The following is a 26,539-nucleotide window of genomic DNA, read 5'->3' as shown; positions in this document are numbered from 1 at the left end:
CTGGATGTCATGAGGGTTCTTAAACATGCAGTGAACATGACACTCTTCCAACACTTATCATTGGATTAAACATCCCAATTCTGACCATGCATGACATGTGAATATATACATATGTCCCAAGTCAGGAGCCTCTGGCCTTTGTTAGTCTTGTATTATTTAAATTTTAGTTTCTTGTGTACAATTTGGAAATTAGTATGGCGTTCATTATCACTGAACTAGTATATATTTGTTTAGGGGCCAGCTGAAGGACGCCTCCAGGTGCGGGAATTTCTCGCTACATTGAAGACCTGTTGGTGACCTTCTGCTGTTGTGTTTTTTTATTTTGGTCGGGTTGTTGTCTCTTTGACACATTCCCCATTTCCATTCTCAATTTTATCCTACACAAACAAAGGGACTTTTGAGCACAGGTTTCACTGTAGAAGTTTTGAAGAAAAGGGTGCCCATAATTCTGTACCCTAGTAAAATATTGAATCATATCCAAATTCAAGATTTTTCAGTCCGAAGTTTGGTTGAAATTTGTATTGTATATGACTTCAGATGTTAAAAAATGTTTACAACAGTTAGATCCCAAGTGACTAAAATAGTTCACAAGGTCAGATGAGATAAAGACAATCAGATGAGATAAAGACAAATACTAGAAGATGTACAAGTCAAGTCATGAGACAGATCTCCAAAAACCCAATAGGGTAAAGCCAGTACTAAAACCATTAGTTCCTGTTGCCAAGCATCAATTTTAAAATTTACAAAAATAATGGTTAAGGTGGTACCTAACACTACAGGGAGATAACTCTGTAAAGTAATCTAAACGTTTTAATTACGTTGTGTTGTAAAAAGAATAATAAGCTTCTCATTAATTGAAATTGGTGTTTGTCAAACTGCTATATAACCAGTGTAATTTTTCTGACAAAACAGTTGGTTCAAATTTATATTTTTAAAAAATTTTTGTTAAAGGGTCAAAGTAAATGAAATTCAAACGAGCAAAATTAATTTAAGTGAAAGTGTTGGGTACCACCTTAATAATTAAACATAGATGTCTGTTAGTTATTGGGTTCATTATCATTGACTAAGCCAGTATCTCTTCTTATTCAATGTCCGATGGTCTTTTTTGTAGTAAAAATATAACTACATGTACACATTTCAATAATCCCACATTTATCAGAATCCAAGATATAAATGTTGGTGTAAACTTATTAACCAAAGATCAGAAGAGATGTATCATATAGATTACAATACCTAAAAATGCATTGATGCAAAACTTCATTTTAACAGTTTGATCTATATTTGTGTTGTGCAATGGAACTTCATCAAAAGACTTAGAAAATAGAGCAATTCTTTGATCCTATCTGTTATGACAGCTGACATGACTCTGAAAGTACAAATCCTTGTTGATGTCAACACCTTGTATTCTCAACCTAAAGTGATTAAGTGATCTATAAATTGCTAAGGGAGTAAACAAATCTCTCAAATTAAAGGGAAGTAAGTACAATATCAATCATGATTAAGATTTAATGATGTGAAGTTTTATAGAAGCATCTGTCATATCCACACTGAGTTACTCCTTCATTCAGTCAATCGATCAGATCTAAGTAACACATCAATGATCCATACAGTTTTACTGATCAGCTCAAACATACACTAACGATTCATACAGTACAACACCACAATGATAGACACTACGAATCTCCTCTTCCTCTGCCTCCTCCTCGTCCTCCTCCTCTTCCACCTCCACCTCCACCCCCTCCTCCTCGGCCTCCACCTCGACTACCAAACGCACCTGTAAATAAACAACTAGTGATGTAATGGTGCAATGAAAATAATGATAGAATTAATCTTGTAAAATTTGTATACACTGCAGGCATGTAGCTGAGACATTTGTTGAGTTTTTTTTCTTCCATATTTGAATTCTTAGATGTTTGATTTGTGATTGCTTTATGCCGCATCAGCATACACATGCTATATCAGGGCAATGAATTCTTGGATGATTTATTTAGTTGTTTGTTTTGTAACATTGATTTTGAGTGTAAATGAAGACAAGAATGCAAGGAATTTAGTTTTTTCCACTTATTCACTTCATTTTAATGCAACTCTATTGACAATGTTTTCAAGACAAATAATGTTATATATTTCAATATTGCACTTAAAATGTTGGGTGATATTTTTTTATGATTAATTCAATTGTGTATGGAAGTTATAGAGTCTCCTTTCATTTGTTGAACTTGTTATATCATGTATAACATAAAAGTACAACATTGTATCTTTTATATGATATGTAAATTCATATTTTATACATTGTTATTTACAAAAATACTTTGAAGAATTCCGTATATTATGACTTTACTATAGGTCAAATTGGACATGCAAAGCCCACCTGCAGACATAAACCTATAATCATTGATAATATAAAACATCTCATTGAAATTATACAGGCTCACAGAAAATTTATATGTTTAAAATTTGTTTTTAATAATTTAATAAACAAGTAAGTAAGTTATATCGTTTATCGCTTTTCTCAATCTTTTTTGTTTCACCCAAGATACAATAGACATAAAACAGGCATAAAAATATGATTTCCTCAGATGTACAGATAAAACTCACTTAGATATCATTTCATAGTAGTATCATTTTCAACCAAGAAAATCTATCTCTTTGATCTAATATAAACACCTCTTATTTTTAATGCCAAAATATCAGCATAGTTATAACTGCACTGGAAATCACATAGGATTTAAGATATAATGTTTTCTATTATGTAATGTTATTAAGATTTAAATGCTTCATTTTATTTTTCCCTCCTACTTCATGAGAAGATTAAAGAGATTAAATTTTGATGTGTAAAGATAAATTTTTAATGTTATAATGTTGTGAAAGGGATTATGGTTGATGGGTGTTTGATGCATTTTTTTCTTAATCGACTGGATTATATTTTATGAAGTAAATGAGATTTTTATTTATGTATTTTCTGTAACTCTTCTGACAAAAGACAATTGTTGATCCCAATTTTACCCTAGTACATAAATCTTTAGCTCAATAAATGTATTTTAGGAATAAGGATACTAAACATGGGACATTCATATTTGGTAGACTTCATGTTTATTGTTATAGAGTTATGTTGATACTAATGAAAATAAGGTACAGGTTGTAAAACTAGAGGACCATCTAGGTCTATGTAAAACTAAAGGACCATCTAGGTCTATGTAAAACTAGAGGACCATCTAGGTCTATGTAAAACTAGAGGACCATCTAGGTCTATGTAAAACTAGAGGACCATCTAGGTCTATGTAAAACTAGAGGACCATCTAGGTCTATGTAAAACTAAAGGACCATCTAGGTCTATGTAAAACTAGAGGACCATCTAGGTCTATGTAAAACTAGAGGACCATCTAGGTCTATGTAAAACTAGAGGACCATCTAGGTCTATGTAAAACTAAAGGACCATCTAGGTCTATGTAAAACTAGAGGACCATCTAGGTCTATGTAAAACTAGAGGACCATCTAGGTCTATGTAAAACTAAAGGACCATCTAGGTCTATGTAAAACTAGAGGACCATCTAGGTCTATGTAAAACTAGAGGACCATCTAGGTCTATGTAAAACTAAAGGACCATCTAGGTCTATGTAAAACTAGAGGACCATCTAGGTCTATGTAAAACTAAAGGACCATCTAGGTCTATGTAAAACTAAAGGACCATCTAGGTCTATGTAAAACTAGAGGACCATCTAGGTCTATGTAAAACTAGAGGACCATCTAGGTCTATGTAAAACTAGAGGACCATCTAGGTCTATGTAAAACTAAAGGACCATCTAGGTCTATGTAAAACTAGAGGACCATCTAGGTCTATGTAAAACTAAAGGACCATCTAGGTCTATGTAAAACTAAAGGACCATCTAGGTCTATGTAAAACTAGAGGACCATCTAGGTCTATGTAAAACTAGAGGACCATCTAGGTCTATGTAAAACAAGAGGACCATCTAGGTCTATGTAAAACTAAAGGACCATCTAGGTCTATGTAAAACTGAAGGACCATCTAGGTCTATGTAAAACTAGAGGACCATCTAGGTCTATGTAAAACTAGAGGACCATCTAGGACCATCTCGGTCTATGTAAAACTAAAGGACCATCTAGGTCTATGTAAAACTAAAGGACCATCTAGGTCTATGTAAAACTAGAGGACCATCTAGGTCTATGTAAAACTAAAGGACCATCTAGGTCTATGTAAAACTAGAGGACCATCTAGGTCTATGTAAAACTAGAGGACCATCTAGGTCTATGTAAAACTAGAGGACCATCTAGGTCTATGTAAAACTAGAGGACCATCTAGGTCTATGTAAAACTAAAGGACCATCTAGGTCTATGTAAAACTAAAGGATCATCTAGGTCTATGTAAAACTAAAGGACCATCTAGGTCTATGTAAAACTAAAGGATCATCTAGGTCTATGTAAAACTAGAGGACCATCTAGGTCTATGTAAAACTAAAGGATCATCTAGGTCTATGTAAAACTAGAGGACCATCTAGGTCTATGTAAAACTAAAGGATCATCTAGGTCTATGTAAAACTAGAGGACCATCTAGGTCTATGTAAAACTAGAGGACCATCTAGGTCTATGTAAAACTAGAGGACCATCTAGGTCTATGTAAAACTAGAGGACCATCTAGGTCTATGTAAAACTAGAGGACCATCTAGGTCTATGTAAAACTAGAGGACCATCTAGGTCTATGTAAAACTAGAGGACCATCTAGGTCTATGTAAAACTAAAGGACCATCTAGGTCTATGTAAAACTAAAGGATCATCTAGGTCTATGTAAAACTAAAGGACCATCTAGGTCTATGTAAAACTAAAGGATCATCTAGGTCTATGTAAAACTAAAGGACCATCTAGGTCTATGTAAAACTAGAGGACCATCTAGGTCTATGTAAAACTAGAGGACCATCTAGGTCTATGTAAAACTAAAGGACCATCTAGGTCTATGTAAAACTAGAGGACCATCTAGGTCTATGTAAAACTAGAGGACCATCTAGGTCTATGTAAAACTAGAGGACCATCTAGGTCTATGTAAAACTAGAGGACCATCTAGGTCTATGTAAAACTAGAGGACCATCTAGGTCTATGTAAAACTAGAGGACCATCTAGGTCTATGTAAAACTAGAGGACGATGATCTAGGTCTATGTAAAACTAGAGGATGATGATCTAGGTCTATGTAAAACTAGAGGACGATGATCTAGGTCTATGTAAAACTAGAGGACCATCTAGGTCTATGTAAAACTAAAGGACCATCTAGGTCTATGTAAAACTAAAGGACCATCTAGGTCTATATGCGCATTCAACAATGGTCACTATATCTAACAAGGCAGCTAGATTAATAGAATAAAATTTATGACAGAAATATAATTTTTGTTGATGTTTGACTTGATAAACAGTTTAACCCTGTCAAATTTGCTTTGGTTTGAGAGTTATAAGCCACAATCTACATTTTACCCCTATGTTCTATTTTTAGCCATCTTGATTGGTTGGCTAGGCCACCCTTATAATGTTATAAGTTATATGGTTCGCTACTGACCCCTGCGGATCTAAAGAGGGTTAGTAAAATCCATAGGGGGTGAGGCTGGAGGCCGAATCCCTTATGCATTTTATTCACCCTCTATGGATCTGTAGGGGGTCAGTAGTTAACCATATAACGAATTTAACAGACGCTGGACTTTTTCTGCGGCGTTTTGTAGAAAAATAAACAATGAAACACAACAACATTAATAGATGACGTCGCCATTAATGCGTCATGAACTCCATATGAAACTTACTAACCCCATACGGTCTCATAGGGGGTCACCACGTGACGGCGTTTGACCAATCACAATGTGATAATTCATCTGTGGTCCGATAAACACATTTTTTAAACAAGATACCCTAATATTTTTTGTGGCTAAGTTTGGTTAAATTTGACCCAATAGGTTCAGAGGAGAAGATTTTTGTAAAGGATAACAAAAATTTATGAAAATTTGGTAAAAAATTACCAGAAAGGGCAATAACTCCTTAAGTGGTCAACTGACCATTTTGATCATGTTGACTTATTTGTAGATCTTACTTTGCTGAACATTATTGCTGTTTACAGTTTATCTCTATCTATAATAATATTCAAGATAATATCCAACCAGATGCTCTGCAGGGCGCAGCTTCATACGACTGCAGTGGTCGAAACCTGAACAGTTGGGGCAAGTATGGACACAAAATTCAAGCTTGATACAGCGCTGAATTTGGAATGTGATTAAGTAATTGACACATCATAGGTTTTTGACACAGAATGAATTGGGTCTAATGAACTTAATTTTTTTTTTTGCTATTGAGCAATACACTTTGCTGTTGAATATTAATCCCCTCAACAACAAAAATATTTGTAAAAAAAATCTTTTTAATTTCTGAAATCTTAAAGTCATATGAAACGAGTGAGTGGTGAAAAATAATGTTTATCCAATTCTTGAACCAATGCATGTATATATATATATATATATATATATATCATAAACTTAGTCCCCTGTGTACGATTTTATCATTATTTACGCAAATATATCATATACTCATCATTTTTTTTTCTCTCTGTTTGTTATGATTTAACAAATATGGCTGCTCATTAAATGCCGTTTTTTGAAGCCGAGTTTTACCGATTGTCACCTTTTAGTAAACAAATCACAACCAGATGCTCCGCAGGGCGTAGCTTTATACGACTGCAGAGGTTGAACCCTGAACGGTTGGGGCAAGTATGGACACAACATTCAAGCTGGATTCAGCTCTAAATTTGGATTGTGATTAAATAGTTGACACAGCATAGGTTTCTGACACAGAATGAATGTGTTCTAATGAAATTAAAATTTTTGTTTTCTCTTAGAGCAATTCACTATGCTGTTGAATATTATTCCTCTCAAAAAAATATTTGAAGAAATTTTCTTTTTATTTATGAAATTTCAAATGAGAAAATTGAACCCAATTTTTTTAATTCATATCCCCCTTTCCTTATTCCAAAACTAATCTCAATTAAAATTTCTAATGGAGTTTGCAACAATAATTACTACTCATTTAAATACATCATAAAATATTAAGATGTAAAAAAACTGCTTGTTATCACTGAATGGTAAAGATTATTTTAATTTATCAGTTGGTAGTAAAAAATGAATATAAATTGTATATTGTATATATAACAAAGATTTAAGTTGATTCTGGACAAAGAAAGATAACTCCAAATAAAAAAAATTCTTACAATTAGATATTTCTTGCTTACTATTCTGGACAAAGAAAGATGAGTTTGATAACTCTAATTAAAAACAAAATTGCTATTTCACAATATTTTGCAATAAGATATTTCTTGCCATTGCGCAATACTGTGCAATTGAAAAGACTTGCTATTGCACAAAACTTAATATAATAATTTTAGATCCTGATTTGGACCAACTTGAAAACTGGGCCCAGAATCAAAAATCTAAGTACATGTTTGGATTCAGCATATCAAAGAAACCCCAAGATTTCAATTTTTGTTAAAATCAAACAAAGTTTAATTTTGGACCCTTTGGACTTTAATGTAGACCAATTTGAAAACAAGACCAAAAATGAGGAATCTACATACACAGTTAGATTTGGCATATCAAAGAACCCCATTTTTTGATGAAATCAAACAAAGTTTAATTTTGGACCCCGATTTGGACCAACTTGAAAACTGGGCCGATAATCAAGAATCTAAGTACATTTTTAGATTCAGCATATCAAAGAACCCAACCGATTAATTTTTTGTCAAAATCAAACGAAGTTTAATTTTGGACCCTTTGGACCTTAATGTAGACCAATTTGAAAACGGGACCAAAAGTTAAAAATCTACATACACAGTTAGATTCGGCATATCAAAGAACCCGAATTATTCAATTTTGATGAAATCAAACAAAGTTTAATTTTGGACCCTTTGGGCCCCTTATTCCTAAACTGTTGGGACCAAAACTCCCAAAATCATTACCAGCCTTCCTTTTATGGTCATAAACCTTGTGTTTGAATTTCATAGATTTCTATTTACTTATACTAAAGTTATGGTGCGAAAACCAAGAAAAATGCTTATTTGGGTCCCTTTTTGGCCCCTAATTCCTAAACAGTTGGGACCTAAACTCCCAAAATCAATACCAACCTTCCTTTTGTGGTCATAAACATTGTGTTTAAATTTCATTATTTTCTATTTACTTAAACTAAAGTTATTGTGCGAAAACCAAGAATAATGCTTATTTGGGCCCTTTTTTGGCCCATAATTCCTACACTATTGAAACCAAAACTCCCAAAATCAATCCCAACCTTTCTTTTGTGGTCATAAACCTTGTGTCAAAATTTCATAGATTTCTATTAACTTAAACTAAAGTTATAGTGCGAAAACCAAGAAAATGCTTATTTGGGCCCTTTTTGGCCCCTAATTCCTAAAATGTTGGGACCAAAACTCCCAAAATCAATACCAACCTTCCTTTTGTGGTCATAAACCTTGTGATAAAATTTTATAGATTTATATTCACTTTTACTAAAGTTAGAGTGCGAAAACTAAAAGTATTCGGACGACGACGACGACGACGACGCCAACGTGATAGCAATATACGACGAAATTTTTTTCAAAATTTGCGGTCGTATAAAAAGCATGGGTATTGAGCACGTGTTTAACATGTATAATCAGATATTTGTTTTTTTCAATGACAGATCCATGTGTATTGTGATCACCAGATTTTTTACGAGGAGGGTTACACTCAGGTCACTATGCATACGGAAAATATGTTGGCGAATTGCTTCCTGGAAGCAAGCAATCAAAAATAAGTAAACTTCTTCTAAATGTGGACAAATTAAAGAATTTTCCTCAGAAAAAAGTATATGTACATAAGTTGTATAATGCAAACTATTCATTTAGTTACAAAAATCCTATGCATACTTTTTTTTTATTTTGAGGTTTCTTATGACTTTAAATGAGAAAATTTTAACATCCCTTCCCCCATCAACATTTTTTTCACCTCCCCCGTTTCCTTATTAAAAAAATTAATCTCAATTCAAATTTCGAATGGAGTTGGCAACAATAACTACTCATTTAGATACATCATAAAATATTAAAATATAAAATGACATACAGTCAAAATTAATATTAATAAACAGTAACTTCTAAAAATGAATTTACATCTCAAGACAATCATCATTTCTTAATACATAATTTTCAAGCAGTGTAAGGGAGGTAATCGACAAGTAATCAAACATATATAGTGTTATTTAGATTTTAATTGGATTACATCCCCTTCACTGCTTTTAAATTTTCTAAATTGTCCTCTAAACTGAAAAACCCTTGTTTTCCCCCTTTTTTGTAAGCCAAAACTTATTTTACCCCTATGTTCTATTTTTCGCCATGGCGGCCATCTTGGTTGGTTGGCCAGGTCTCCGTACACATTTTTAAACGAGATACCCCAGTGATGATTGTGGCCAAGTTTGGTTAAAGGAGTAGGTCCGGTAAGACCCTTTTTCGGCCCCAAAATATGGCAGTTTTACAAAATTGTTAAAATGTAAACTTTTAGTTATTTATTGGATAGTAAAATGGTTCTGCTACATACATATGGACTGTTTTTGACAATACAATGCACATATATTGGATACTAGCACCATAAAGTCATGCTAAATTACTGAAATCTTAACAATTCCAGTCTTTACTTAAATTTTAGACGGTTTCCGTGTAAAACGAAAGTGGCCGCATTCGTGTTCATCCAAGATATTGAAATGGAAGTTGTATTTGATGATAATACATAACATATATAAAGGTTGTAGATGAACACGGATGCGGCCACTTTCGTTTTTGACCAAAACCATCTGAAAAGTGACATTTTTTCGCATATTTGGTAGATTTTTCATATTTGAGCTTGAATCGGATCGTTTTTAATGACGAAATAAGTTTAAAACTTTCACATAAATTAATCGAAACATATAAAATAGACACTTTAAAAGTGTTTAAAAGTGGTCAAAATCTTTCGTCAAATGAAACTGAAATTTGAGGCCAAAATCTGTCATTACCGGACCTACTCATTTGGCCCAGTAGTTTCATAGGAGAAGTTTTTGGTAAAAGTTAACAACGATGGACCAGGTGAGCTAAAAAATGGTAAAGTTTGTCATTTAAGAGCAATAATTACTTAAAGGAGTTGTCTGTCAGTTTGACTTTTACCTCATAAAGATAAAACTCAACATTCTAAACATGTCTGCCTCTGTTTTTTAAATAATAGACAAAACTTGCATTTGACCACTATATGTTTCATTTTTAGCCATGTTGGCCATCTGACAATAGAAGTCTCATGACACATTCTTTAAAACTTTATACCCCAATGATAATTTTATTTAAATTTGGTCCAGTGGTTTCAGAGAAGATGTTTGTTAATGGGTAACAGACAACAACAGACAATGAAGGCCAAGTGCTGGGAAAAGTTCAGAAGCCCTTGAAAGTTTTCTATTTTTTTTTTTTATTAAATATCAAAAAATGAAATGAAATAATTATTTATGAATAAAACATTGTAAGGGTTCTGTGGAACCCAGTGTTTAGACTACTTTTGCTGCTCATTGCAGGCTCAACAAAAACAAGGGAAAAAAATAATAAATATATTCCTCTCGATAATATCTTTAGATTGTAAGAAGTTTCTGTCTAAGTTTGGTAAAAATCCAGGATAGTTTATGAATCTTAAAAAAGTTTTAAAAACTTAAATTGCAGACTGTATGTAATGTTAACTGGGAGAAAAACTAAGTCCATTTATAAGTAAAATACTTCAGGATACTATCTTATGGTCATAAACAAGCTTCTGTTCAAGTTTGGTTGAAATCCAGGATAGTTTAAGAAAGGTATTAAATTTTTAAATTTTACCACAGAGTGAATGTTATGTTTCCTGGCAGAAAAACTAAGACCATTTATAAGAACAAGAGTGCACAAGCTGAAATGTCTCGCCTTCTTTACTAATCATTGATATTATGTTGATAGACCTAAATATAAAGCTTTATTACAACTGTCACATAAACTCAACATTAACCAAAGAAAACGAAACATTGATCAATGAACCATGAAAATGAGATCAAGGTCAGATGAACCATGCCAGGCAGACATGTACAACTAACAATTCTTCAATACAACAAATATAGTTGACTAATTGTTTATAAATCAAGAAAACAGACCAAAACACAAACACTTTACACTAAGCAATGGGCTGTGAAAATGAGGTCAAGGTCATATAAAACCTGCGTAACAGACATATAGATCATAAAATATTTCCATACACCAAATATAGTTGACTAATGCATAAAGTATTAGAAAAATAGACCAAAACTCAAAAACTTAACTTTGACCACTAAACCATGAAAATGAGGTCAAGGTCCGATGACACCTGTCAGCTAGACATGTACACCTTACAATCATTCCATACTCCAAATATAGTAGACCTATTGCATATAGTATAAGAAAAACAGACCAAAACACAACCAGATGCTCCGCAGGGCATAGCTTTATACGACCGCAGAGGTTGAACCCTGAACGGTTGGGCCAAGTATGGACACAACATTCAAGCTGGATTCAGCTCTAAATTTGGATTGTGATTAAATAGTTGACTCAGCATAGGTTTCTGACACAGAATGAATGTGTTCTAATGAACTTAAATTTTTTGTTTTCTCTTAGAGCAATTCACTATGCTGTTGAATATTAATCCTCTCAAAAAAATGTTAAAAGAAATTTTCTTTTTATTTATGAAATTTCAAATGAGAAAAATTTAACCCAATATTTTTAATCACATCCCCCTTTCCCTTATTCCAAAACTAATCTCAATTAAAATTTCTAATGGAGTTTTCAACAATAACCACTCATTTAAATACATCATAAAATATTAAGATGTAAAAAACTGCTTGTTATCACTGAATGGTAAAGATTATTTTAATTTATCAGTTGGTAGTAAAAAGTGAATATACATTGTATATTGTATATAACAAAGATTTAAGTTGATTCTGGACAAAGAAAGATAACTCCAATTAAAAAAAATTCTTGCTATTGCACAATATTGTGCAATTAGATATTTCTTGCTTACTATTCTGGACAAAGAAAGACAACTCTAATTAAAAAAAAAATTGCTATTTCATAATATTGTGCAATTAGATATTTCTTGTCATTGAGCAATACTGTGCAATTAAAAAGACTTGCTATTGCACAATACTTAATATAATAATTTTAGATCCTGATTTTGACCAACTTGAAAACTGGGCCCAGAATCAAAAATCTAAGTACATGTTTGGATTCAGCATATCAAAGAACCCCAAGATTTCAATTTTTGTTAAAATCAAACTAAGTTTAATTTTGGACCCTTTGGACTTTAATGTAGACCATTTGTAAACAGGACCAAAAATGAAGAATCTACATACACAGTTAGATTTGGCATATCAAAGAACCCCATTTATTAAATTTTTGATGAAATCAAACTAAGTTTAATTTTGGACCCCGATTTGGACCAACTTGAAAACTGGGCCAATAATCAAGAATCTAAGTACATTTTTAGATTCAGCATATCAAAGAACCCAACTGATTCATTTTTTGTCAAAATCAAACTTACTTTAATTTTGGACCCTTTGGACCTTAATGTAGACCAATTTGAAAACGGGACCAAAAGTTAAGAATCTACATACACAGTTAGATTCGGCATATCAAAGAACCCCAATTATTCAATTTTGATAAAACCAAACAAAGTTTAATTTTTGACCCTTTGGGCCCCTTATTCCTAAACTGTTAGGACCAAAACTCCCAAAATCAATTCCAACCTTCCTTTTATGGTCATAAACCTTGTGTTTAAATTTCATAGATTTCTATTTACTTATACTAACGTTATGGTGCGAAAACCAAGAAAAATGCTTATTTGGGTCCCTTTTTGGCCCCTAATTCCTTAACTGTTGGGACCTAAACTCCCAAAATCAATATCAACCTTCCTTTTGTGGTCATAAACATTGTGTTTAAATTTAATTGATTTCTATTTACTTAAACTAAAGTTATTGTGCGAAAACCAAGAATAATGCTTATTTGGGCCCTTTTTTGGCCCCTAATTCCTAAACTGTTGAAACCAAAACTCCCAAAATCAATCCCAACCTTTCTTTTTGTGGTCATAAACCTTGTGTCAAAATTTCATAGATTTCTATTAACTTAAACTAAAGTTAGAGTGCGAAAACCAAGAAAATGCTTAATTGGGCCCTTTTTGGCCCCTAATTTCTAAAATGTTGGGACCAAAACTCCAAAAATCAATACCAACCTTCCTTTTGTGGTCATAAACCTTGTGTTAAAATTTCATAGATTATTTTTAACTTTTACTAAAGTTAGAGTACGAAAACTAAAAGTATTCGGACGACGACGACGACGACGCGATAGCAATATACAACGAAAAAAATTTCAAATTTTGCGGTCGTATAAAACTTAACTATTATAACCACTAAACCATGAAAATGAGGTCAAGGTCAGATGACACCTGCCAGTTGGACATGTACACCTTACAGTGCTTCCATACACCGAATATACTAGACCTATTGCTTAAAGAGTCTGAGATATGGACTTGACCACCAAAACTTAACCTTGTTCACTGATCAATGAAATGAGGTCGAGGTCAAGTGAAAACTGTCTGACAGGCATGAGGACCTTGCAAGGTACGCACATACCAAATATAGTTATCCAATTACTTATAATAAGAGAGAATTTAACATTACAAAAAATCTTAACTTTTTTTTCAAGTAGTCACTGAACCATGAAAATGAGGTCAAGGACATTGGACATGTGACTGACGGAAAGATCGTAACATGAGGCATCTATATCTAAAGTATGAAGCATCCAGGTCTTCTAACTTCTAAAATATAAAGCTTTTAAGAAGTTAGCTAACGCCGCCGCCGCAGGATCATTATCCCTATGTCAAGCTTTCTGCAACAAAAGTTGCAGGCTCGACAAAAATAAGGAAAAACAGGACTTTATTTTACAAAATTTACTTCTGGATACTATCTCATGATCATAAACAAGCTTCTGTCCATGCAATCCAGGATAATTTAAGAAAGTTATTAAAATTTCAAAAACTTAAACCACAGAGTGAATATTTGTGGACGCCGCCACCTACAACAACCCAATGAAGGATCGCTATGTCTCGCTTTTTAGACAAAAGTCAAAGCTCGATGAAAATCAAATGGCATTTATATTTTTTATCAATTATGCTTTAGATTTTTTGCAGTTCCCTATATTTTGCCTAATTTAAGATATAGGTTTAATATTAATAACCCAGCACATACCCCACTCTTACAATATATCCTAAGCCAAATAACAATCAGATAGTGTTTTCAGACTAGATCCACAGGCCAGACACCACCCCTCTTTCACAAGAGAATATTTAATCAAAAAGATTTGCTTTAAGACTGATCTAGTACTGAAACTTTTAACTACTGTGGAAAGTTGATTAAATTTTAACTTTTCACCCTGAAAAGTATCGTACCTCTTCCTCCTCGTCCCCTTTGTGGACCTCCTCTACCACCACCTCTTCCTTCACCACGACCTTTAGATTTTTGTATAACCTCCTCCTTTACCATGTCGATGACCTCGTCAGGTATTCTGAGGTATTTAATTGTACTTCCCCTTATATAACATTCTGGCATTCTCCAAAATCTATCACCATCCTAATAATATATAATGATAATCTGATAAATTTACTAATAAATTACACTTGGCATGCAAATGCTGCAACACATCTATAATCTTAAAACAGTCTTTGGGTAGCAACTTTACTTGTTAGATGTTTAAGATTGACCAAGATCTGATCTAATAAAGGAGGGTGAGGGTCGGAGGGCCATCTTTAACATAAGTTTTGAGTTGTCTGAATGGACAACAGTTTACCATAAAATGTCCCATTAATGGGTGTATAAAAACAGGCTGCTATGAATTTGTAAAGCGCTGCAGATAGCATCAAACATCAACATGATCAACAATTAATCAATCATTTTCTATCCTTTGTTTGTATATTTTCGTCTTTATTACCACCTTACATATTCATTAACTTACCCTTGAGGTACAAATTACTTCTCTGAGATTTATATTCATCCAATTATCACAGCTGACTAAATGTCCATTGTATGTTTCTCCATTCTTTAACTCCACTAACTATTAAAAAATACAAGAAGTTATAATAACATATTCATAAGTGCCATTTACAGAAAACTTAAGAGTACATGAAATACAGAGTATGAAATTTTCCAAAAAGGAAAGGACCATAAAGTCGTGTTCTTGTTAAAAGTAAGAATATTACAATGCAATCTTATGCTCAAAGTTTGGTCCTTTTATCCTGAATGCAACTGAAGTACATGAGCACTAAAGCACAAGAATATATATTATCATGTCTGATGAAAACTAAACAATCAAATATTAATAAAACTGGTGACACAGAGATATGTCTTAACAGTAGGTATAAAATTTAGAAAAAAGAAATCCAATTACTGGACCTTGATTACGTAGGCAGGATCTGAAAATGGTTGACAAACTGAGATGTCCTAAAGGTTTAATGTGCATCTGGCAATGCCTTGAAAATTAACAATTTTAGTTGTTTTTGCAAAAATAACAGAAAAAATGAGATTGAGATACTTCAAATATGGCATTGGGTTGAAGCCAAAATGATCCATTTCTATTTAAAAATATTCTTCCAATAATCTTTTAATCATATCTCATATCTTTTATCCTTAACACCTTTGCAACACAGAAATTGAGATATATAAAAATATTAGATATAAAGATTTTCTTCTAAAGTAGCACATCACCTTATAGAGGTTTAAACAAGAATTAAGATATGATAAAATACTATTTAGCCATTCTTTAACACAAATTTTATTTATTTATTGAAATTCCTTGACAATTTTAGATACTATCAGTCACATATGTGCAATATATCTTTACTAAGTATCAATTTCTTTAATAATATAAGCCAATTTTAATCATGTTTTTGATATTTATATGACATTTGCTTTTTTCTCTGGCTCTTATTTAGTGTATCTTTTTTGAAGTCATCTGCTCTAATAGTAACTGGTAGCTTCTAACAGGATAAGTCAATTTATTGTGGATAGTTAGATTTGACATTGAACTGAGTCAAAATTAAATTAATCATTCTTTAAGGTTTTCTATTGACATACAATTTTTTCAAAAGATTTTTCATTTTCAGATCAGACAGCTGTTTATTAATCAATCTATAACCGATTAACTGAGGTTAATATTGTTGTTTCCATTCCAGACACATTATTATGACATAGAGATGATCTACATTAAAACCAAAATATGTGTAAAAGAAATGAGTTGTCAATTTGACAGTAAACTTGCTTTCTGTATTTGATAATCAGAGCAACTAGCACAAATGAAATTGATGTTTGCTTAAATTGCAGGCTTGTATGAATGACTCTAAATCTTTCTGTCCCTATTTTCAGTTTTACCTTTTTTATTTAAAATAGTAAAATATCATCAATATCAAAATTAACCTCCACATTGTCATCAGTGACAAATATCTAAATTGTTTGAATGGTTCCAACAGAAATGATATAAACTACTAATTTTCAATCTATCAAGGACTATAACTCCTGAACAGGAAATCTGAAAATTGTCAATATCAAAGTTTGACCTTCATTTTCTCAACAGTCACAACTTGTTAAAATTTGAAAAGCATTGGTTGAACAGTCGATCAGTCATTGCACAATCAAAGTGCATGTAAGCACTGAAGGTTAAAGATTGCATTAATCTATCAGTGGGAAGTAAAATTAAATAATGCATTTTCAATAAAGCATTGGTTACTACAGTTTGGGACAATGGGAGATAACTCCAATTTTTAAAGATGACATTAACAATGACATCATTTATATTTTTAGAACAGATATTAGATTCCTGCACCTTATTAAACAGGTCGAGAACTCTAGATTTTCTGACGTCAGAATATATTTGCATAGTAATTTCCAAAACACAAGGCCAATATGGCCTTGAAAAAATGACCAATCGACTCAATAAACTACAATGCATTGTGGGCTTAATGTAAAATATACAATGTAATCTTCAATTTGCATGCTCAGATTAAAAAAATATTGTTTACGGGCTTCACGATTCGACTTTCTTTTTCGCCTTGCAAAAGTAGTTGAACCAGTTTTGTGCATTAAGATGAATTGAACATGCATTAATTTCACGACATGACACAGTGAAATATCCAATGAAGTGACCACTGTTCAGTAAGAAAATCATTTTAGCACTTTAAAACCTGTATAATGTCATTCCAAAATAATTTCTGCCTAGAAAAACACGAAACCTTTCATTGAAACACTTCTTTCTGTACTGAATGTGTATTTTTTTCATCAGGACCTGAACTAATAGTAAGAAAATCATAATATTCAGTATGCTTAAAATAAGTGTTATGAAAGCAGCAGGGGCGAATCCAGCCATTTTAAAAAGGGGTTGGGGGGGGGGGGGGTGTTCTAACCCTGGACAAAAGGGGAGGGGGTTCCAACTACATGTCCCCATCCAAATGCACTGATCGTCCATCCCCCGCAACCCCCGCCCCCTGGATCTGCCACTGAGTGGGTACGGTATATAGCTCAATACATTCTTTATAGTTTCATCCATCGATAATATCCTTTTGTTGCTAATTTTATCACAAAATATACCTCAGAGGTTTTTTATCGTTCGGCTGCTGTCCTGTTGACATATGAAAATATCTTCAATACTAAAAGTCTCTGGGTCAAAGTGGGTGCCATATTACCTATTATTTTTTTTCTATTTGCTTTGTATATAGAAATAAGAAGATGAGGTATGAGTGCCAAATGAGACATCTTTCCAACAAAGACATAATTTAGTAAAGTAAGCAGTCATAGATTCAATGCTGAAAAGTAAGCTATTAATGACCCAAAAATTACTTGTGTAAAACAATCCAAACAAAAAGAAACAAAAAAAAAACCTGGCCCAATTAAATATATAAAAGGACAAGAAATCTATCCCATCAAAAAAATATATATATATTGTATAGAAGCATGTATTTCAGTGGTTGTCGTTGTTTAGGGGTGACATATTTGTTTTTCGTTCATTTCTTTATATGTATTTATTTAAGGCCGTTAGTTTTCTCGTTTGAATTGTTTTACATTGTCATATTGGGGCCTTTTATAGCTGACTATGCGGTATTGGCTTTGCTCATTGTTGAAGGCCGTAGGGTGATCTATAAATGTTAATTTCTGTGTCATTTTGTGGACAGCTGTCTCATTGGCAATCATACCACATCTTCTTTTTTCATTATAGATCCAACGCTGCAATTTTCACAAAACATATAAAATGTTCCGCCTTGTCGCACATACATATGGATAAAATCATTACAGCTTATTTCCTAATGCATGTAGAGCAAAACTTTGTTTAGCTGGCTTGCTTTGTTTGTATATTGTACAAAATATAAAATATACAAGTTAAACTATGCCTATATATATATTGTTTAAAGATGTCAATCTTATTTTTAAAGCTTGTATAAACAACTATACAAACAAAGCAAGCAAGCCAACCAAAGTTTTACTTTGCAGGTATAAGAAATCATCTGAAATGATTTTATTCAGTTTGGCAAATGTCCGAGCCCGTTAAAAAACAAACAAACTGAAACTACAGCTGCTGACTTCACTACCTTCAAAACAAAGAAAACAGTTTGGAAGTCCCATACATTGAAATGTGACCAAAAAAAAATACCTTTAGATTTTGTTAACACTGTCATGTATGTAAGTATTTCTTCACCATCTTTACGAACAAAGAATTCAAGGATCCCACATTTGCCTTTAATTATCTAGATACGAACATTGCTGTACTCTTGAATATCAGCACCAGCTGTTATCAACAGCTTACTTTACACTAGTAAGTTTGTCTCATGGGTAATCGCTGTTGTTTTGTTGCTGTCTGGTTGACAAATACATGAATCTCTGTGCCATCATCAAACATGTTAATGGCTATATATCGGGTAATTCAAACCCTTTTTTCTTCGCATAGAAACAACTCTTCGTTAATCTGAGCATGGAAGTAATAATTTATATCACGAACTATAAATGAGGATACACAAAATGAAAAACTAAGCGAAATTGTTAATCCTGCATTGCACGAAAAAATGTGTTGTATTTCATTAAATAACACGTGTTCTTGGTTGATTGTAAACACATAGTAGTCCATCATGCATTGTGACTCATTTAGTGGATTGGTCAAAAACCCAGGTAAAAATAAATTGCGTCACATGTAAATAAACAATTACATGTGCGAGAACATAAGTATGCTAATTTATGCATTTCCATATAAGGTAGTGGTCCCGACCTGTTAAAGTTATGAAATTTTCTTGACAGGTGTAACATTATTTTGTCACTTGAGTATCTGAGCATATATTCACACTGATAAAGGAGTAGGGCAATAAGGCCCTAATTTGGCCCAAAAATTACTGCAAATTTCAAAGTTATAATACATACCCTTAAATTACTGAAAACTTGACTATTAAAGGTACAAGGTTTTCAGAAAAAACAAAACAAATTTGGCATTGAACAAGTTACAATGGCAACAATCCATGACTTAATTTGCATATGTTGTAACATTTCTTGATTTTCCTTGTTTTTTCATTAAATTTTAAGTATATTCTAGATTTAAAAAGTATGTGCACACCAAAGAAACAACTTTATCATTGGTTAGATAATGTCAATAGTTATAATAACTTACTTACTTAGTTATAATAAAGCTTCTGTTAAATTATTTTGTTGTTTCTTGGCTGTGTACGATGTTTCCACAACCAAAATAAAGATAGAAAACTGCATAAATTCTGTATTTTTCATCGTTTTTGTTAAAACAGTACATATTATGATGCAATTGTGACGTCATCCAGATAAAAATCTTGATGATTTTCATTTATATTTCTAGATCCTATGCATTTCTCAACATTATGTGCCATTTTGAAACATTTATCAAACATTTTATTTTCTTGGGTCAAAACAGGCAGGCCTTAATGTCCCCACTCCTTTCAGTAAACATCCATTGATAGGAATCCTAGGATGCATAGAATGTTATGATCAATGCACTATATTTTGTGTATCAAAAAGGTAGTGATCAGCCTTGGAAGATTTAAATATCAAGTCAGTAACATAGGGTTTGATTGCATTTCATGCAATTTTTACCCAAAAATTGTTGGTTGAGTGGTTTCAGAGCAGATTTGTGTAAAAAATTTTGAAAACAAATCTCAGGGAGGACTTAAAAATTGAACAAATTTCACACCAAAATTTAAATTAAAGATGGCCATTTCACAACCTTTGTATTTGATATAGCATACTTTGAGTGCTAGATGTAAAAAAAAAATTATGTACTAAAATTTGTAATATTTAGCAGGTAAATTTTACATGTACTTAATATCATGCATCTTGTCTGCATCTATGAATATGAAATAAGTGCATTACATAATACAGATCTATTAATGTGGCTTTCTGTCTGAAAAGAACTATGGGAAAAACTTGCACTTTATATACAATGAAAACCTCAAGGCAAAACTATATGCAATCAAAATTATGATCCAAATAATTCAGACCAATAAAATATTTCAAAAATGTATAAAAATTAATGATGTCTATCTCTGGGTCAAAATATGAACCAAACTAAAGTTCCTCAAGCAACAAATATGGATGTGACTGTTTATTGCTGTTTGTCATGTTTGTCTTCAGCTGGTCTTTGTGTACAATTCTTCTCAGAGAAGTCATTTTGTGGTTGTGAGTGTGGTCTGTTTTAAAGTCCATTTTTTTTCAATACTTTTTAGGTACATGTATAAGTACTTAATAAAATGGCAATTATTCAATCATATACATGAAGGAGTACAGCAGTGAGATATCCACAGTGTAACATGATACATCACCTGTTGACTTTATTCAAAATGTTCATCCCTCAACCATAAATAAATTGGATGTTGTACAGTTGTACAATATCATTTAAATATCAAATCCTTAAAATGGATGCACATTTTTTCAAACCTATTATACATTTTTACATGTTCTTTCTGGGATGATGTTATAAAAAAGCTGGAAGCAACATATAATTCAAGTGTAAAAAAGAACAAGGAAAGATATGCCAGCTTGACCTTTAATAGGATAGTTAAATGTTTGTGGCTGTTCTTAACAAAACAATCACAGTCTGTTATGATACCAGAATCTTTCTCTGATCTATCATTTTCAACTACTATAAATTCAGAAATTATTGCAATATTTTTTTTATTGCAAAAAATGAAACAGGGTGATAATCACAATAATTTAAACTCACATTTTAAATCTTTTTATATGAATAGAATTTTTCCCAATATCACAAAAATTAAAATCAAGATAATAAATGCATGCTATTTCTGAATTTTCATTATCTAGAAAGGTAAATAATTGGGACTGTCTGTGTCAGATGCATCAAAAGGAGTTCCCATTGATATATAATTATGTACAAAAGTATATATGACTTTTAATGTCTCTCACTTGTAAAACAGTTTAGCTCCAAAAATAGGATTACACACGATTATGACTAGTAAAAAGTGTACAAAAAAATGTACATAGAAGAACAATGACAGACTTTAAAATGATATAACTCCAGTTGTTTAAAAACAACTTGTCTTTCTGAAGAGATATTGTGAAAAACTTACCATAGGGTGATTTACAGCAGTCCTCAACAGGGACAAAGGCAGCTGAAAATAAATATAATTGTTTATATTGGTATCTAGGTACACAGGAAATCGACCACTGAATTAAAAGTACATCTGTAGAGTGTAGTGCCATTAACAAATCATGTTCAATAACTAGTGTATTAAAAATCATCAAAATGGTGGGAAGGGACTTTGGCAGTTGCTTTTATATTTGTATGTCTAAATCATATCAGAAGTATAAATGTATATAACTATTGAAGTTTACAAATATTCTGTTTTGGCTTTTTCTGTAAGCACGGTAAAATAAAGTGTATTTCATTAGGTATTTTTAATTGTCAAAAATTAAATAACCGAGGTTCACTCAGGGCTTTTCAAAGTTGGATTTAGTGTCTCCCCTATTTTAGTGGGGAAAATTTGGTTGGTTATTAAGGAAATCATTACAGCATGACTGGAGTGAGCCATTTCTTATGAAAATTTCTGGATCAGCCACTGCTTTTCCTGGCCTAAATATGGATTCATTACAAAATGAGGTGTTTATACAAATATGATTACATGTCAGTGTTCTCCTTTTTTCACTAAGGTAAGGTGGGTGTTTTGAAACAAACACTTGCAACCGGGTGATTTTTATTTCATATTTTCAACTGGGTTAATTTTTTTCAGTTTTACTGTAGGTTAGGGTCACAAATAAAAGGGATAAGTATTGTATTCACATTTAATGGAATTGAACCATTCTTATGCTATCACTGCTAGCCTTTCATTAAATGATTTGACAAATTAGTTTTGTGCATCTCGGATAGCAGCTCATAATGGCTTTTGCAGTACTCCCTCCTCCTACGAAGTCTGCTAATGCATGGCCTATCGAACCAAGTTTCTGTCCTGTTCCTCGCTTTAGTGCTGTATTTTTGGCACACAGAACAGTATTATCCTTCTATGACGATTATCCATTTAAAGTTCTGTTCATATTTATCACCACCCTTCAAATGAGGGGTAATTTCTCAATGTAATGACTATCCCTTTTATGAGGGGTACATTTAAAGAGAAACAGATGAGGAGTAATCTCTCAATGTAATGACTATCCCTTTTATGAGGGGTACATTTAAAAGAAACAGGTAAGGGGTAACCTCTCATTGTAATGACTATCTCTTTTAAGAGGCGGTACATTCAAAGATAAAACAAATGAGCACAATCTTTTAGAAAAGTTGTACCAAATAAAACGATTTCCCCCTTTTAAGGTAATAAATTTAAGTTTTTCTTTATCTTTTCTTCAACAGTTATATGACCCTTGCCTGATGGAAAGTCCCTAATTTAAGGGATATCCCTCATTTTGGGATTGTTCCCAACCTGTTTATCTTGGCGATCGCCTGTGTGCCTTTTCTGTTGTTTTGATACTTTTTTTTTTATTTCAACAATTTCAAATCATCGATCCCTTTTAGATGACTTATATGGCTTAGAATTTTCCTTATCACCATCGTCATCTGCTTTGCATTCCCCCGATTAATAAAAGAAAACATTGAAATTTGACGATCCGCCATTTTTGTCAATGAAAAAAAAAAAAAAAATCCGGAATTTGAAAAAAAAGCCGACCACCTTCTAAAATGGAAAGGTGGTCGGCTTTGAAAAGAAGGTGGTCGGCACACCCGGCTTAAATGCCGAATGGAAAACACTGCATGTGTATGCAAAGTTTTGACCATAAAGAATACAAAATCATTATGAAACTTTACCAAGATTTAAAAGTCAAGAGATGAAATTTTTTTGTACATTTATTAGGCTGTTAGTTGTCTTGTTTGAATTGTTTTACATTTGTGATTTCAGGGCCTTTTATAGTTGACTATGTGGTATGGGCTTTGCTCATTGTTGAAGACTGTAAGGTGACATATAGCTGTTAATTTCTGTGTCATTTGGTCTCTTGAGAAGAGTTGTCGCATTGGCAATCATACCGCATCTCCTTTTTATATATATTCATCTGATTTTTCAACACACATTTTGAAGTCAGAAATTATATTTGGATCACATAAACATGTAAGTACCAAATCAATATTTGCATGGTAATTCATATAGAAGGCAAATTGTTTTGTTGAAACTTGCTTAATATTTATTTGTCAATAAACTGCATGAAGTTGAGAATTAATGAATTTCACAAAAACAATGGGGCCTGGTTGCCATAAAATTGAAATCTAATGAAATAATATTGAGAATGGAAATGTTGCATTTGTCAAAGAGACAACAACCCGACCATTGAGCAGACACGAAGGCCACCAATGGGTCTTCAATGCAGCGAGAAACTCCCGCACCCAGATGTGCCTTCCTCTGGGTGCCTTCAGATGGCCCTAACCAAATATGTATATTTATGTTTATTTGTCACATAAATATGTTTCAATGACATTTTTGTCCAATTTCTGTAAATTGTACCTTTGATATTGGTTCACTTAGATGCATGAAATTAACTGAAACTCGTAAATCAATACATTTTCTTTAAAATCAACGTTACAGTATTCATTGATATCAATTTAAAACAATTTAAGTCATCACGCAAGCCTCCAGATTTTTTTTGAAAATTAAGTGTTCACCCCAAAAGCCGGTTTGGCCACAACATAAAAATTTCAATTTTATTTACAATTTTTACAACTGTGTATATGTTTAGTGTGTTTAAATGAAGATGTGTTCCCATAGTTTAGGACTTTTATTCATTTTAGGTTGAAAAATACAGGCAAAGTTTAGATGTTTTTGAAGTCAATGGAAGTGTTCTATATTTTGACTTTAGCATGTTAACTTAAGGTTCATGTGGACCCTAGGGCTAAAATGGCCGTATTTTCACATCAAAATTTTCTCTGAGTACAGGCAAACCTGTGCATCTGGAAAAGTTTTAAGGCATAGCATGCCCTAGATAAAGAGAATTCAAATGCATTGTATGATTTAGAAAATTCATAACTTAACTGGATTTTCCCATACACTTTTTATCGTCTCTGCAGAAGATGATAAAATTAACAAACAGTTGGGTTTACCTTGATATGGTCCACTCAGGTACACAGTTTAAATAACCAATTATTGTCATGTATCAATTGTCCATCTAATGTCAATGTCAATTAAAAATGCTCACTTTAATTTTTACCTGTGGGGAAGTTCTCAAACCTGTTCCTCAACTTAGTTTATTTTGGCACCTTCTGGAGGAATGAAAAAAGTGCACGGCAAAATCCTGGTACGTTTTTATTTTTCTAAAACATAAAACTTACTTAAAATTCATTTATCTAGGGCATGCTATGCCTGAAAATTTTTACAGATGCGCAGGTTTGTCTGTACTCAGAGTAAATTTTTAGGTTAAAATACGGCCACTTTAGCCATAGGGTCCACATGAACCTTAAGTGGAACCTGAACCTGGGTTTCATTGGGATCTAAGCAGGACGCGTGATTGCAGATTTTTTGTAAGCGTGACACGTGAAAGTCAAATTATTGTGCTGTGAAAACGGGAAATGAAGTCTAGCAGGACACAGGAAATTACAAAAAAATGAGAATTGCTTATGACTAAGTATAAGCGGGATAAGGAAATCTGACAAAAAGTTAGCGGGACCCGTGATCAAAACTCCCCCAATACACCTTATCGCTTAGACCCGGCTGACCCGGCCTCTTGAACTTTTGACGCATACAACAATCACTTTTCAATTGGCGCATCAAATATTTTGTTTTATGACGTCAAAACTTAACGGGAACCTGTGTGATATAAAGAAATGGTGGACAAATAGCGATAATGTGTATAACGTCCAGCAGCAAATACTTCATGCCTGTTTAGGACGACAGTGTTGCCGTTGGAAGCTCTCTCTAAAATTATGAGTTTTTCGATTAATAGTTTACTCAAACAAGTAAAAATCATTTTTTGTTCTTAGTTAAGAAGCTGAAACATAAATTCATGTACATATAGAACAGTAAAATGCTAAATTAGTACCATTTTTCTGAATCGAAATTTCTACGAATTTGCCGGTGCATTTATGGTATGGTTGTGAACCTGTAAATAAAAGAAGAACGGAATGTACGTAATTGTTTGCTTGTTTATCCCCATTATCCAAATCATTTTCAATTCAATTTTATTTGCATTCAATTATCAGTAGTTAAAATATGTAAATACTAGGCGATTTCGGTTTTCATTGGTGACAAAATCACAAAATTGAAATTATGTATTAGTTTAATAAGACATGTCTTTTGGATTTTCAGATATATTTATTATTTTCGATTACGATAGTAAGTCGTTATACATTGACAAGAAATACACATTTAATAAAATATTATTCATAGTTTTTTTTTCTTTATTAAAGTTTTATCAAACAGTTCATTTCTAATTTATTAACTTAGATATGTAAATTAAAGAAGCAAAACCTTTTTCTTTTTGTTCATTTTTAAAGTGGTAATTTCTATGTTATCAATGGCAACATTTTGAAAATGATTCTATAAACACTGTCTGACCAGACTATACATACCCGCAACGGTGCAAATATCCCACTACAATCACAGACAAACACACACAAAAGTAATGATACATACCAATAAAATTAAAACTGAAAAGTATCTACCTTATGTATTTTACGAATTTACTTACAGTTTATGAATGTTATAATAGGCTATTACTTATGTGTATTTTCTGATATCTTTATTATTTATTCCATTTAATCCTTTAATCTTTCAAAAATAGCTTAGACAATTTGAAAAAGGTTGATCTAAGACGCTTTACCGGTACAGTTATTGCTTGGTGCTCTCTTCGAGGCCCGCGTTTTAGTATAATTGTTGCTAGGTGCTCTCTTTGATGTCCGCGTTCCCTGAATACATATTTGGGTAGTTACTCAGTTGAGTCTTT

The 26,539-nt window shown here is 32.6% G+C and overlaps 1 protein-coding gene across 1 annotated transcript; it reads right to left on the bottom strand.

The window, feature by feature from the left end:
* Positions 1 to 1,492: 1,492 nt before the first annotated feature.
* On the bottom strand, positions 1,493 to 25,722 carry LOC134686997 (U6 snRNA-associated Sm-like protein LSm4). Its single transcript, XM_063546903.1, has 5 exons — positions 25,637 to 25,722; positions 21,700 to 21,741; positions 15,075 to 15,173; positions 14,512 to 14,692; positions 1,493 to 1,774 (listed from the first exon to the last, which is right to left on the bottom strand). Exons 1-5 carry the CDS (start codon positions 25,637 to 25,639, stop codon positions 1,674 to 1,676), a joined length of 426 nt encoding a protein of 141 aa, XP_063402973.1. The 5' UTR covers positions 25,640 to 25,722; the 3' UTR covers positions 1,493 to 1,673.
* Between the last annotated feature and the right edge of the window lie 817 nt (positions 25,723 to 26,539).

Source organism: Mytilus trossulus, chromosome 1 (assembly GCF_036588685.1).
Source record: "Mytilus trossulus isolate FHL-02 chromosome 1, PNRI_Mtr1.1.1.hap1, whole genome shotgun sequence".
Taxonomy (NCBI): Eukaryota; Metazoa; Mollusca; class Bivalvia; order Mytilida; family Mytilidae; genus Mytilus; species Mytilus trossulus.
The sequence above is the reverse complement of the archived record's forward strand: the minus strand, read 5'-3'. Positions and strand labels throughout refer to the sequence as shown.

Coding starts and splice junctions, on each gene's coding strand:
- LOC134686997 (XM_063546903.1), bottom strand. Junction 15,174..21,699: donor CTGCTGTAAATCACCCTATG/GTAAGTTTTTCA, acceptor ATTTTTTAATAG/TTAGTGGAGTTAAAGAATGG. Junction 14,693..15,074: donor AAGTAATTTGTACCTCAAGG/GTAAGTTAATGA, acceptor ATATATTATTAG/GATGGTGATAGATTTTGGAG.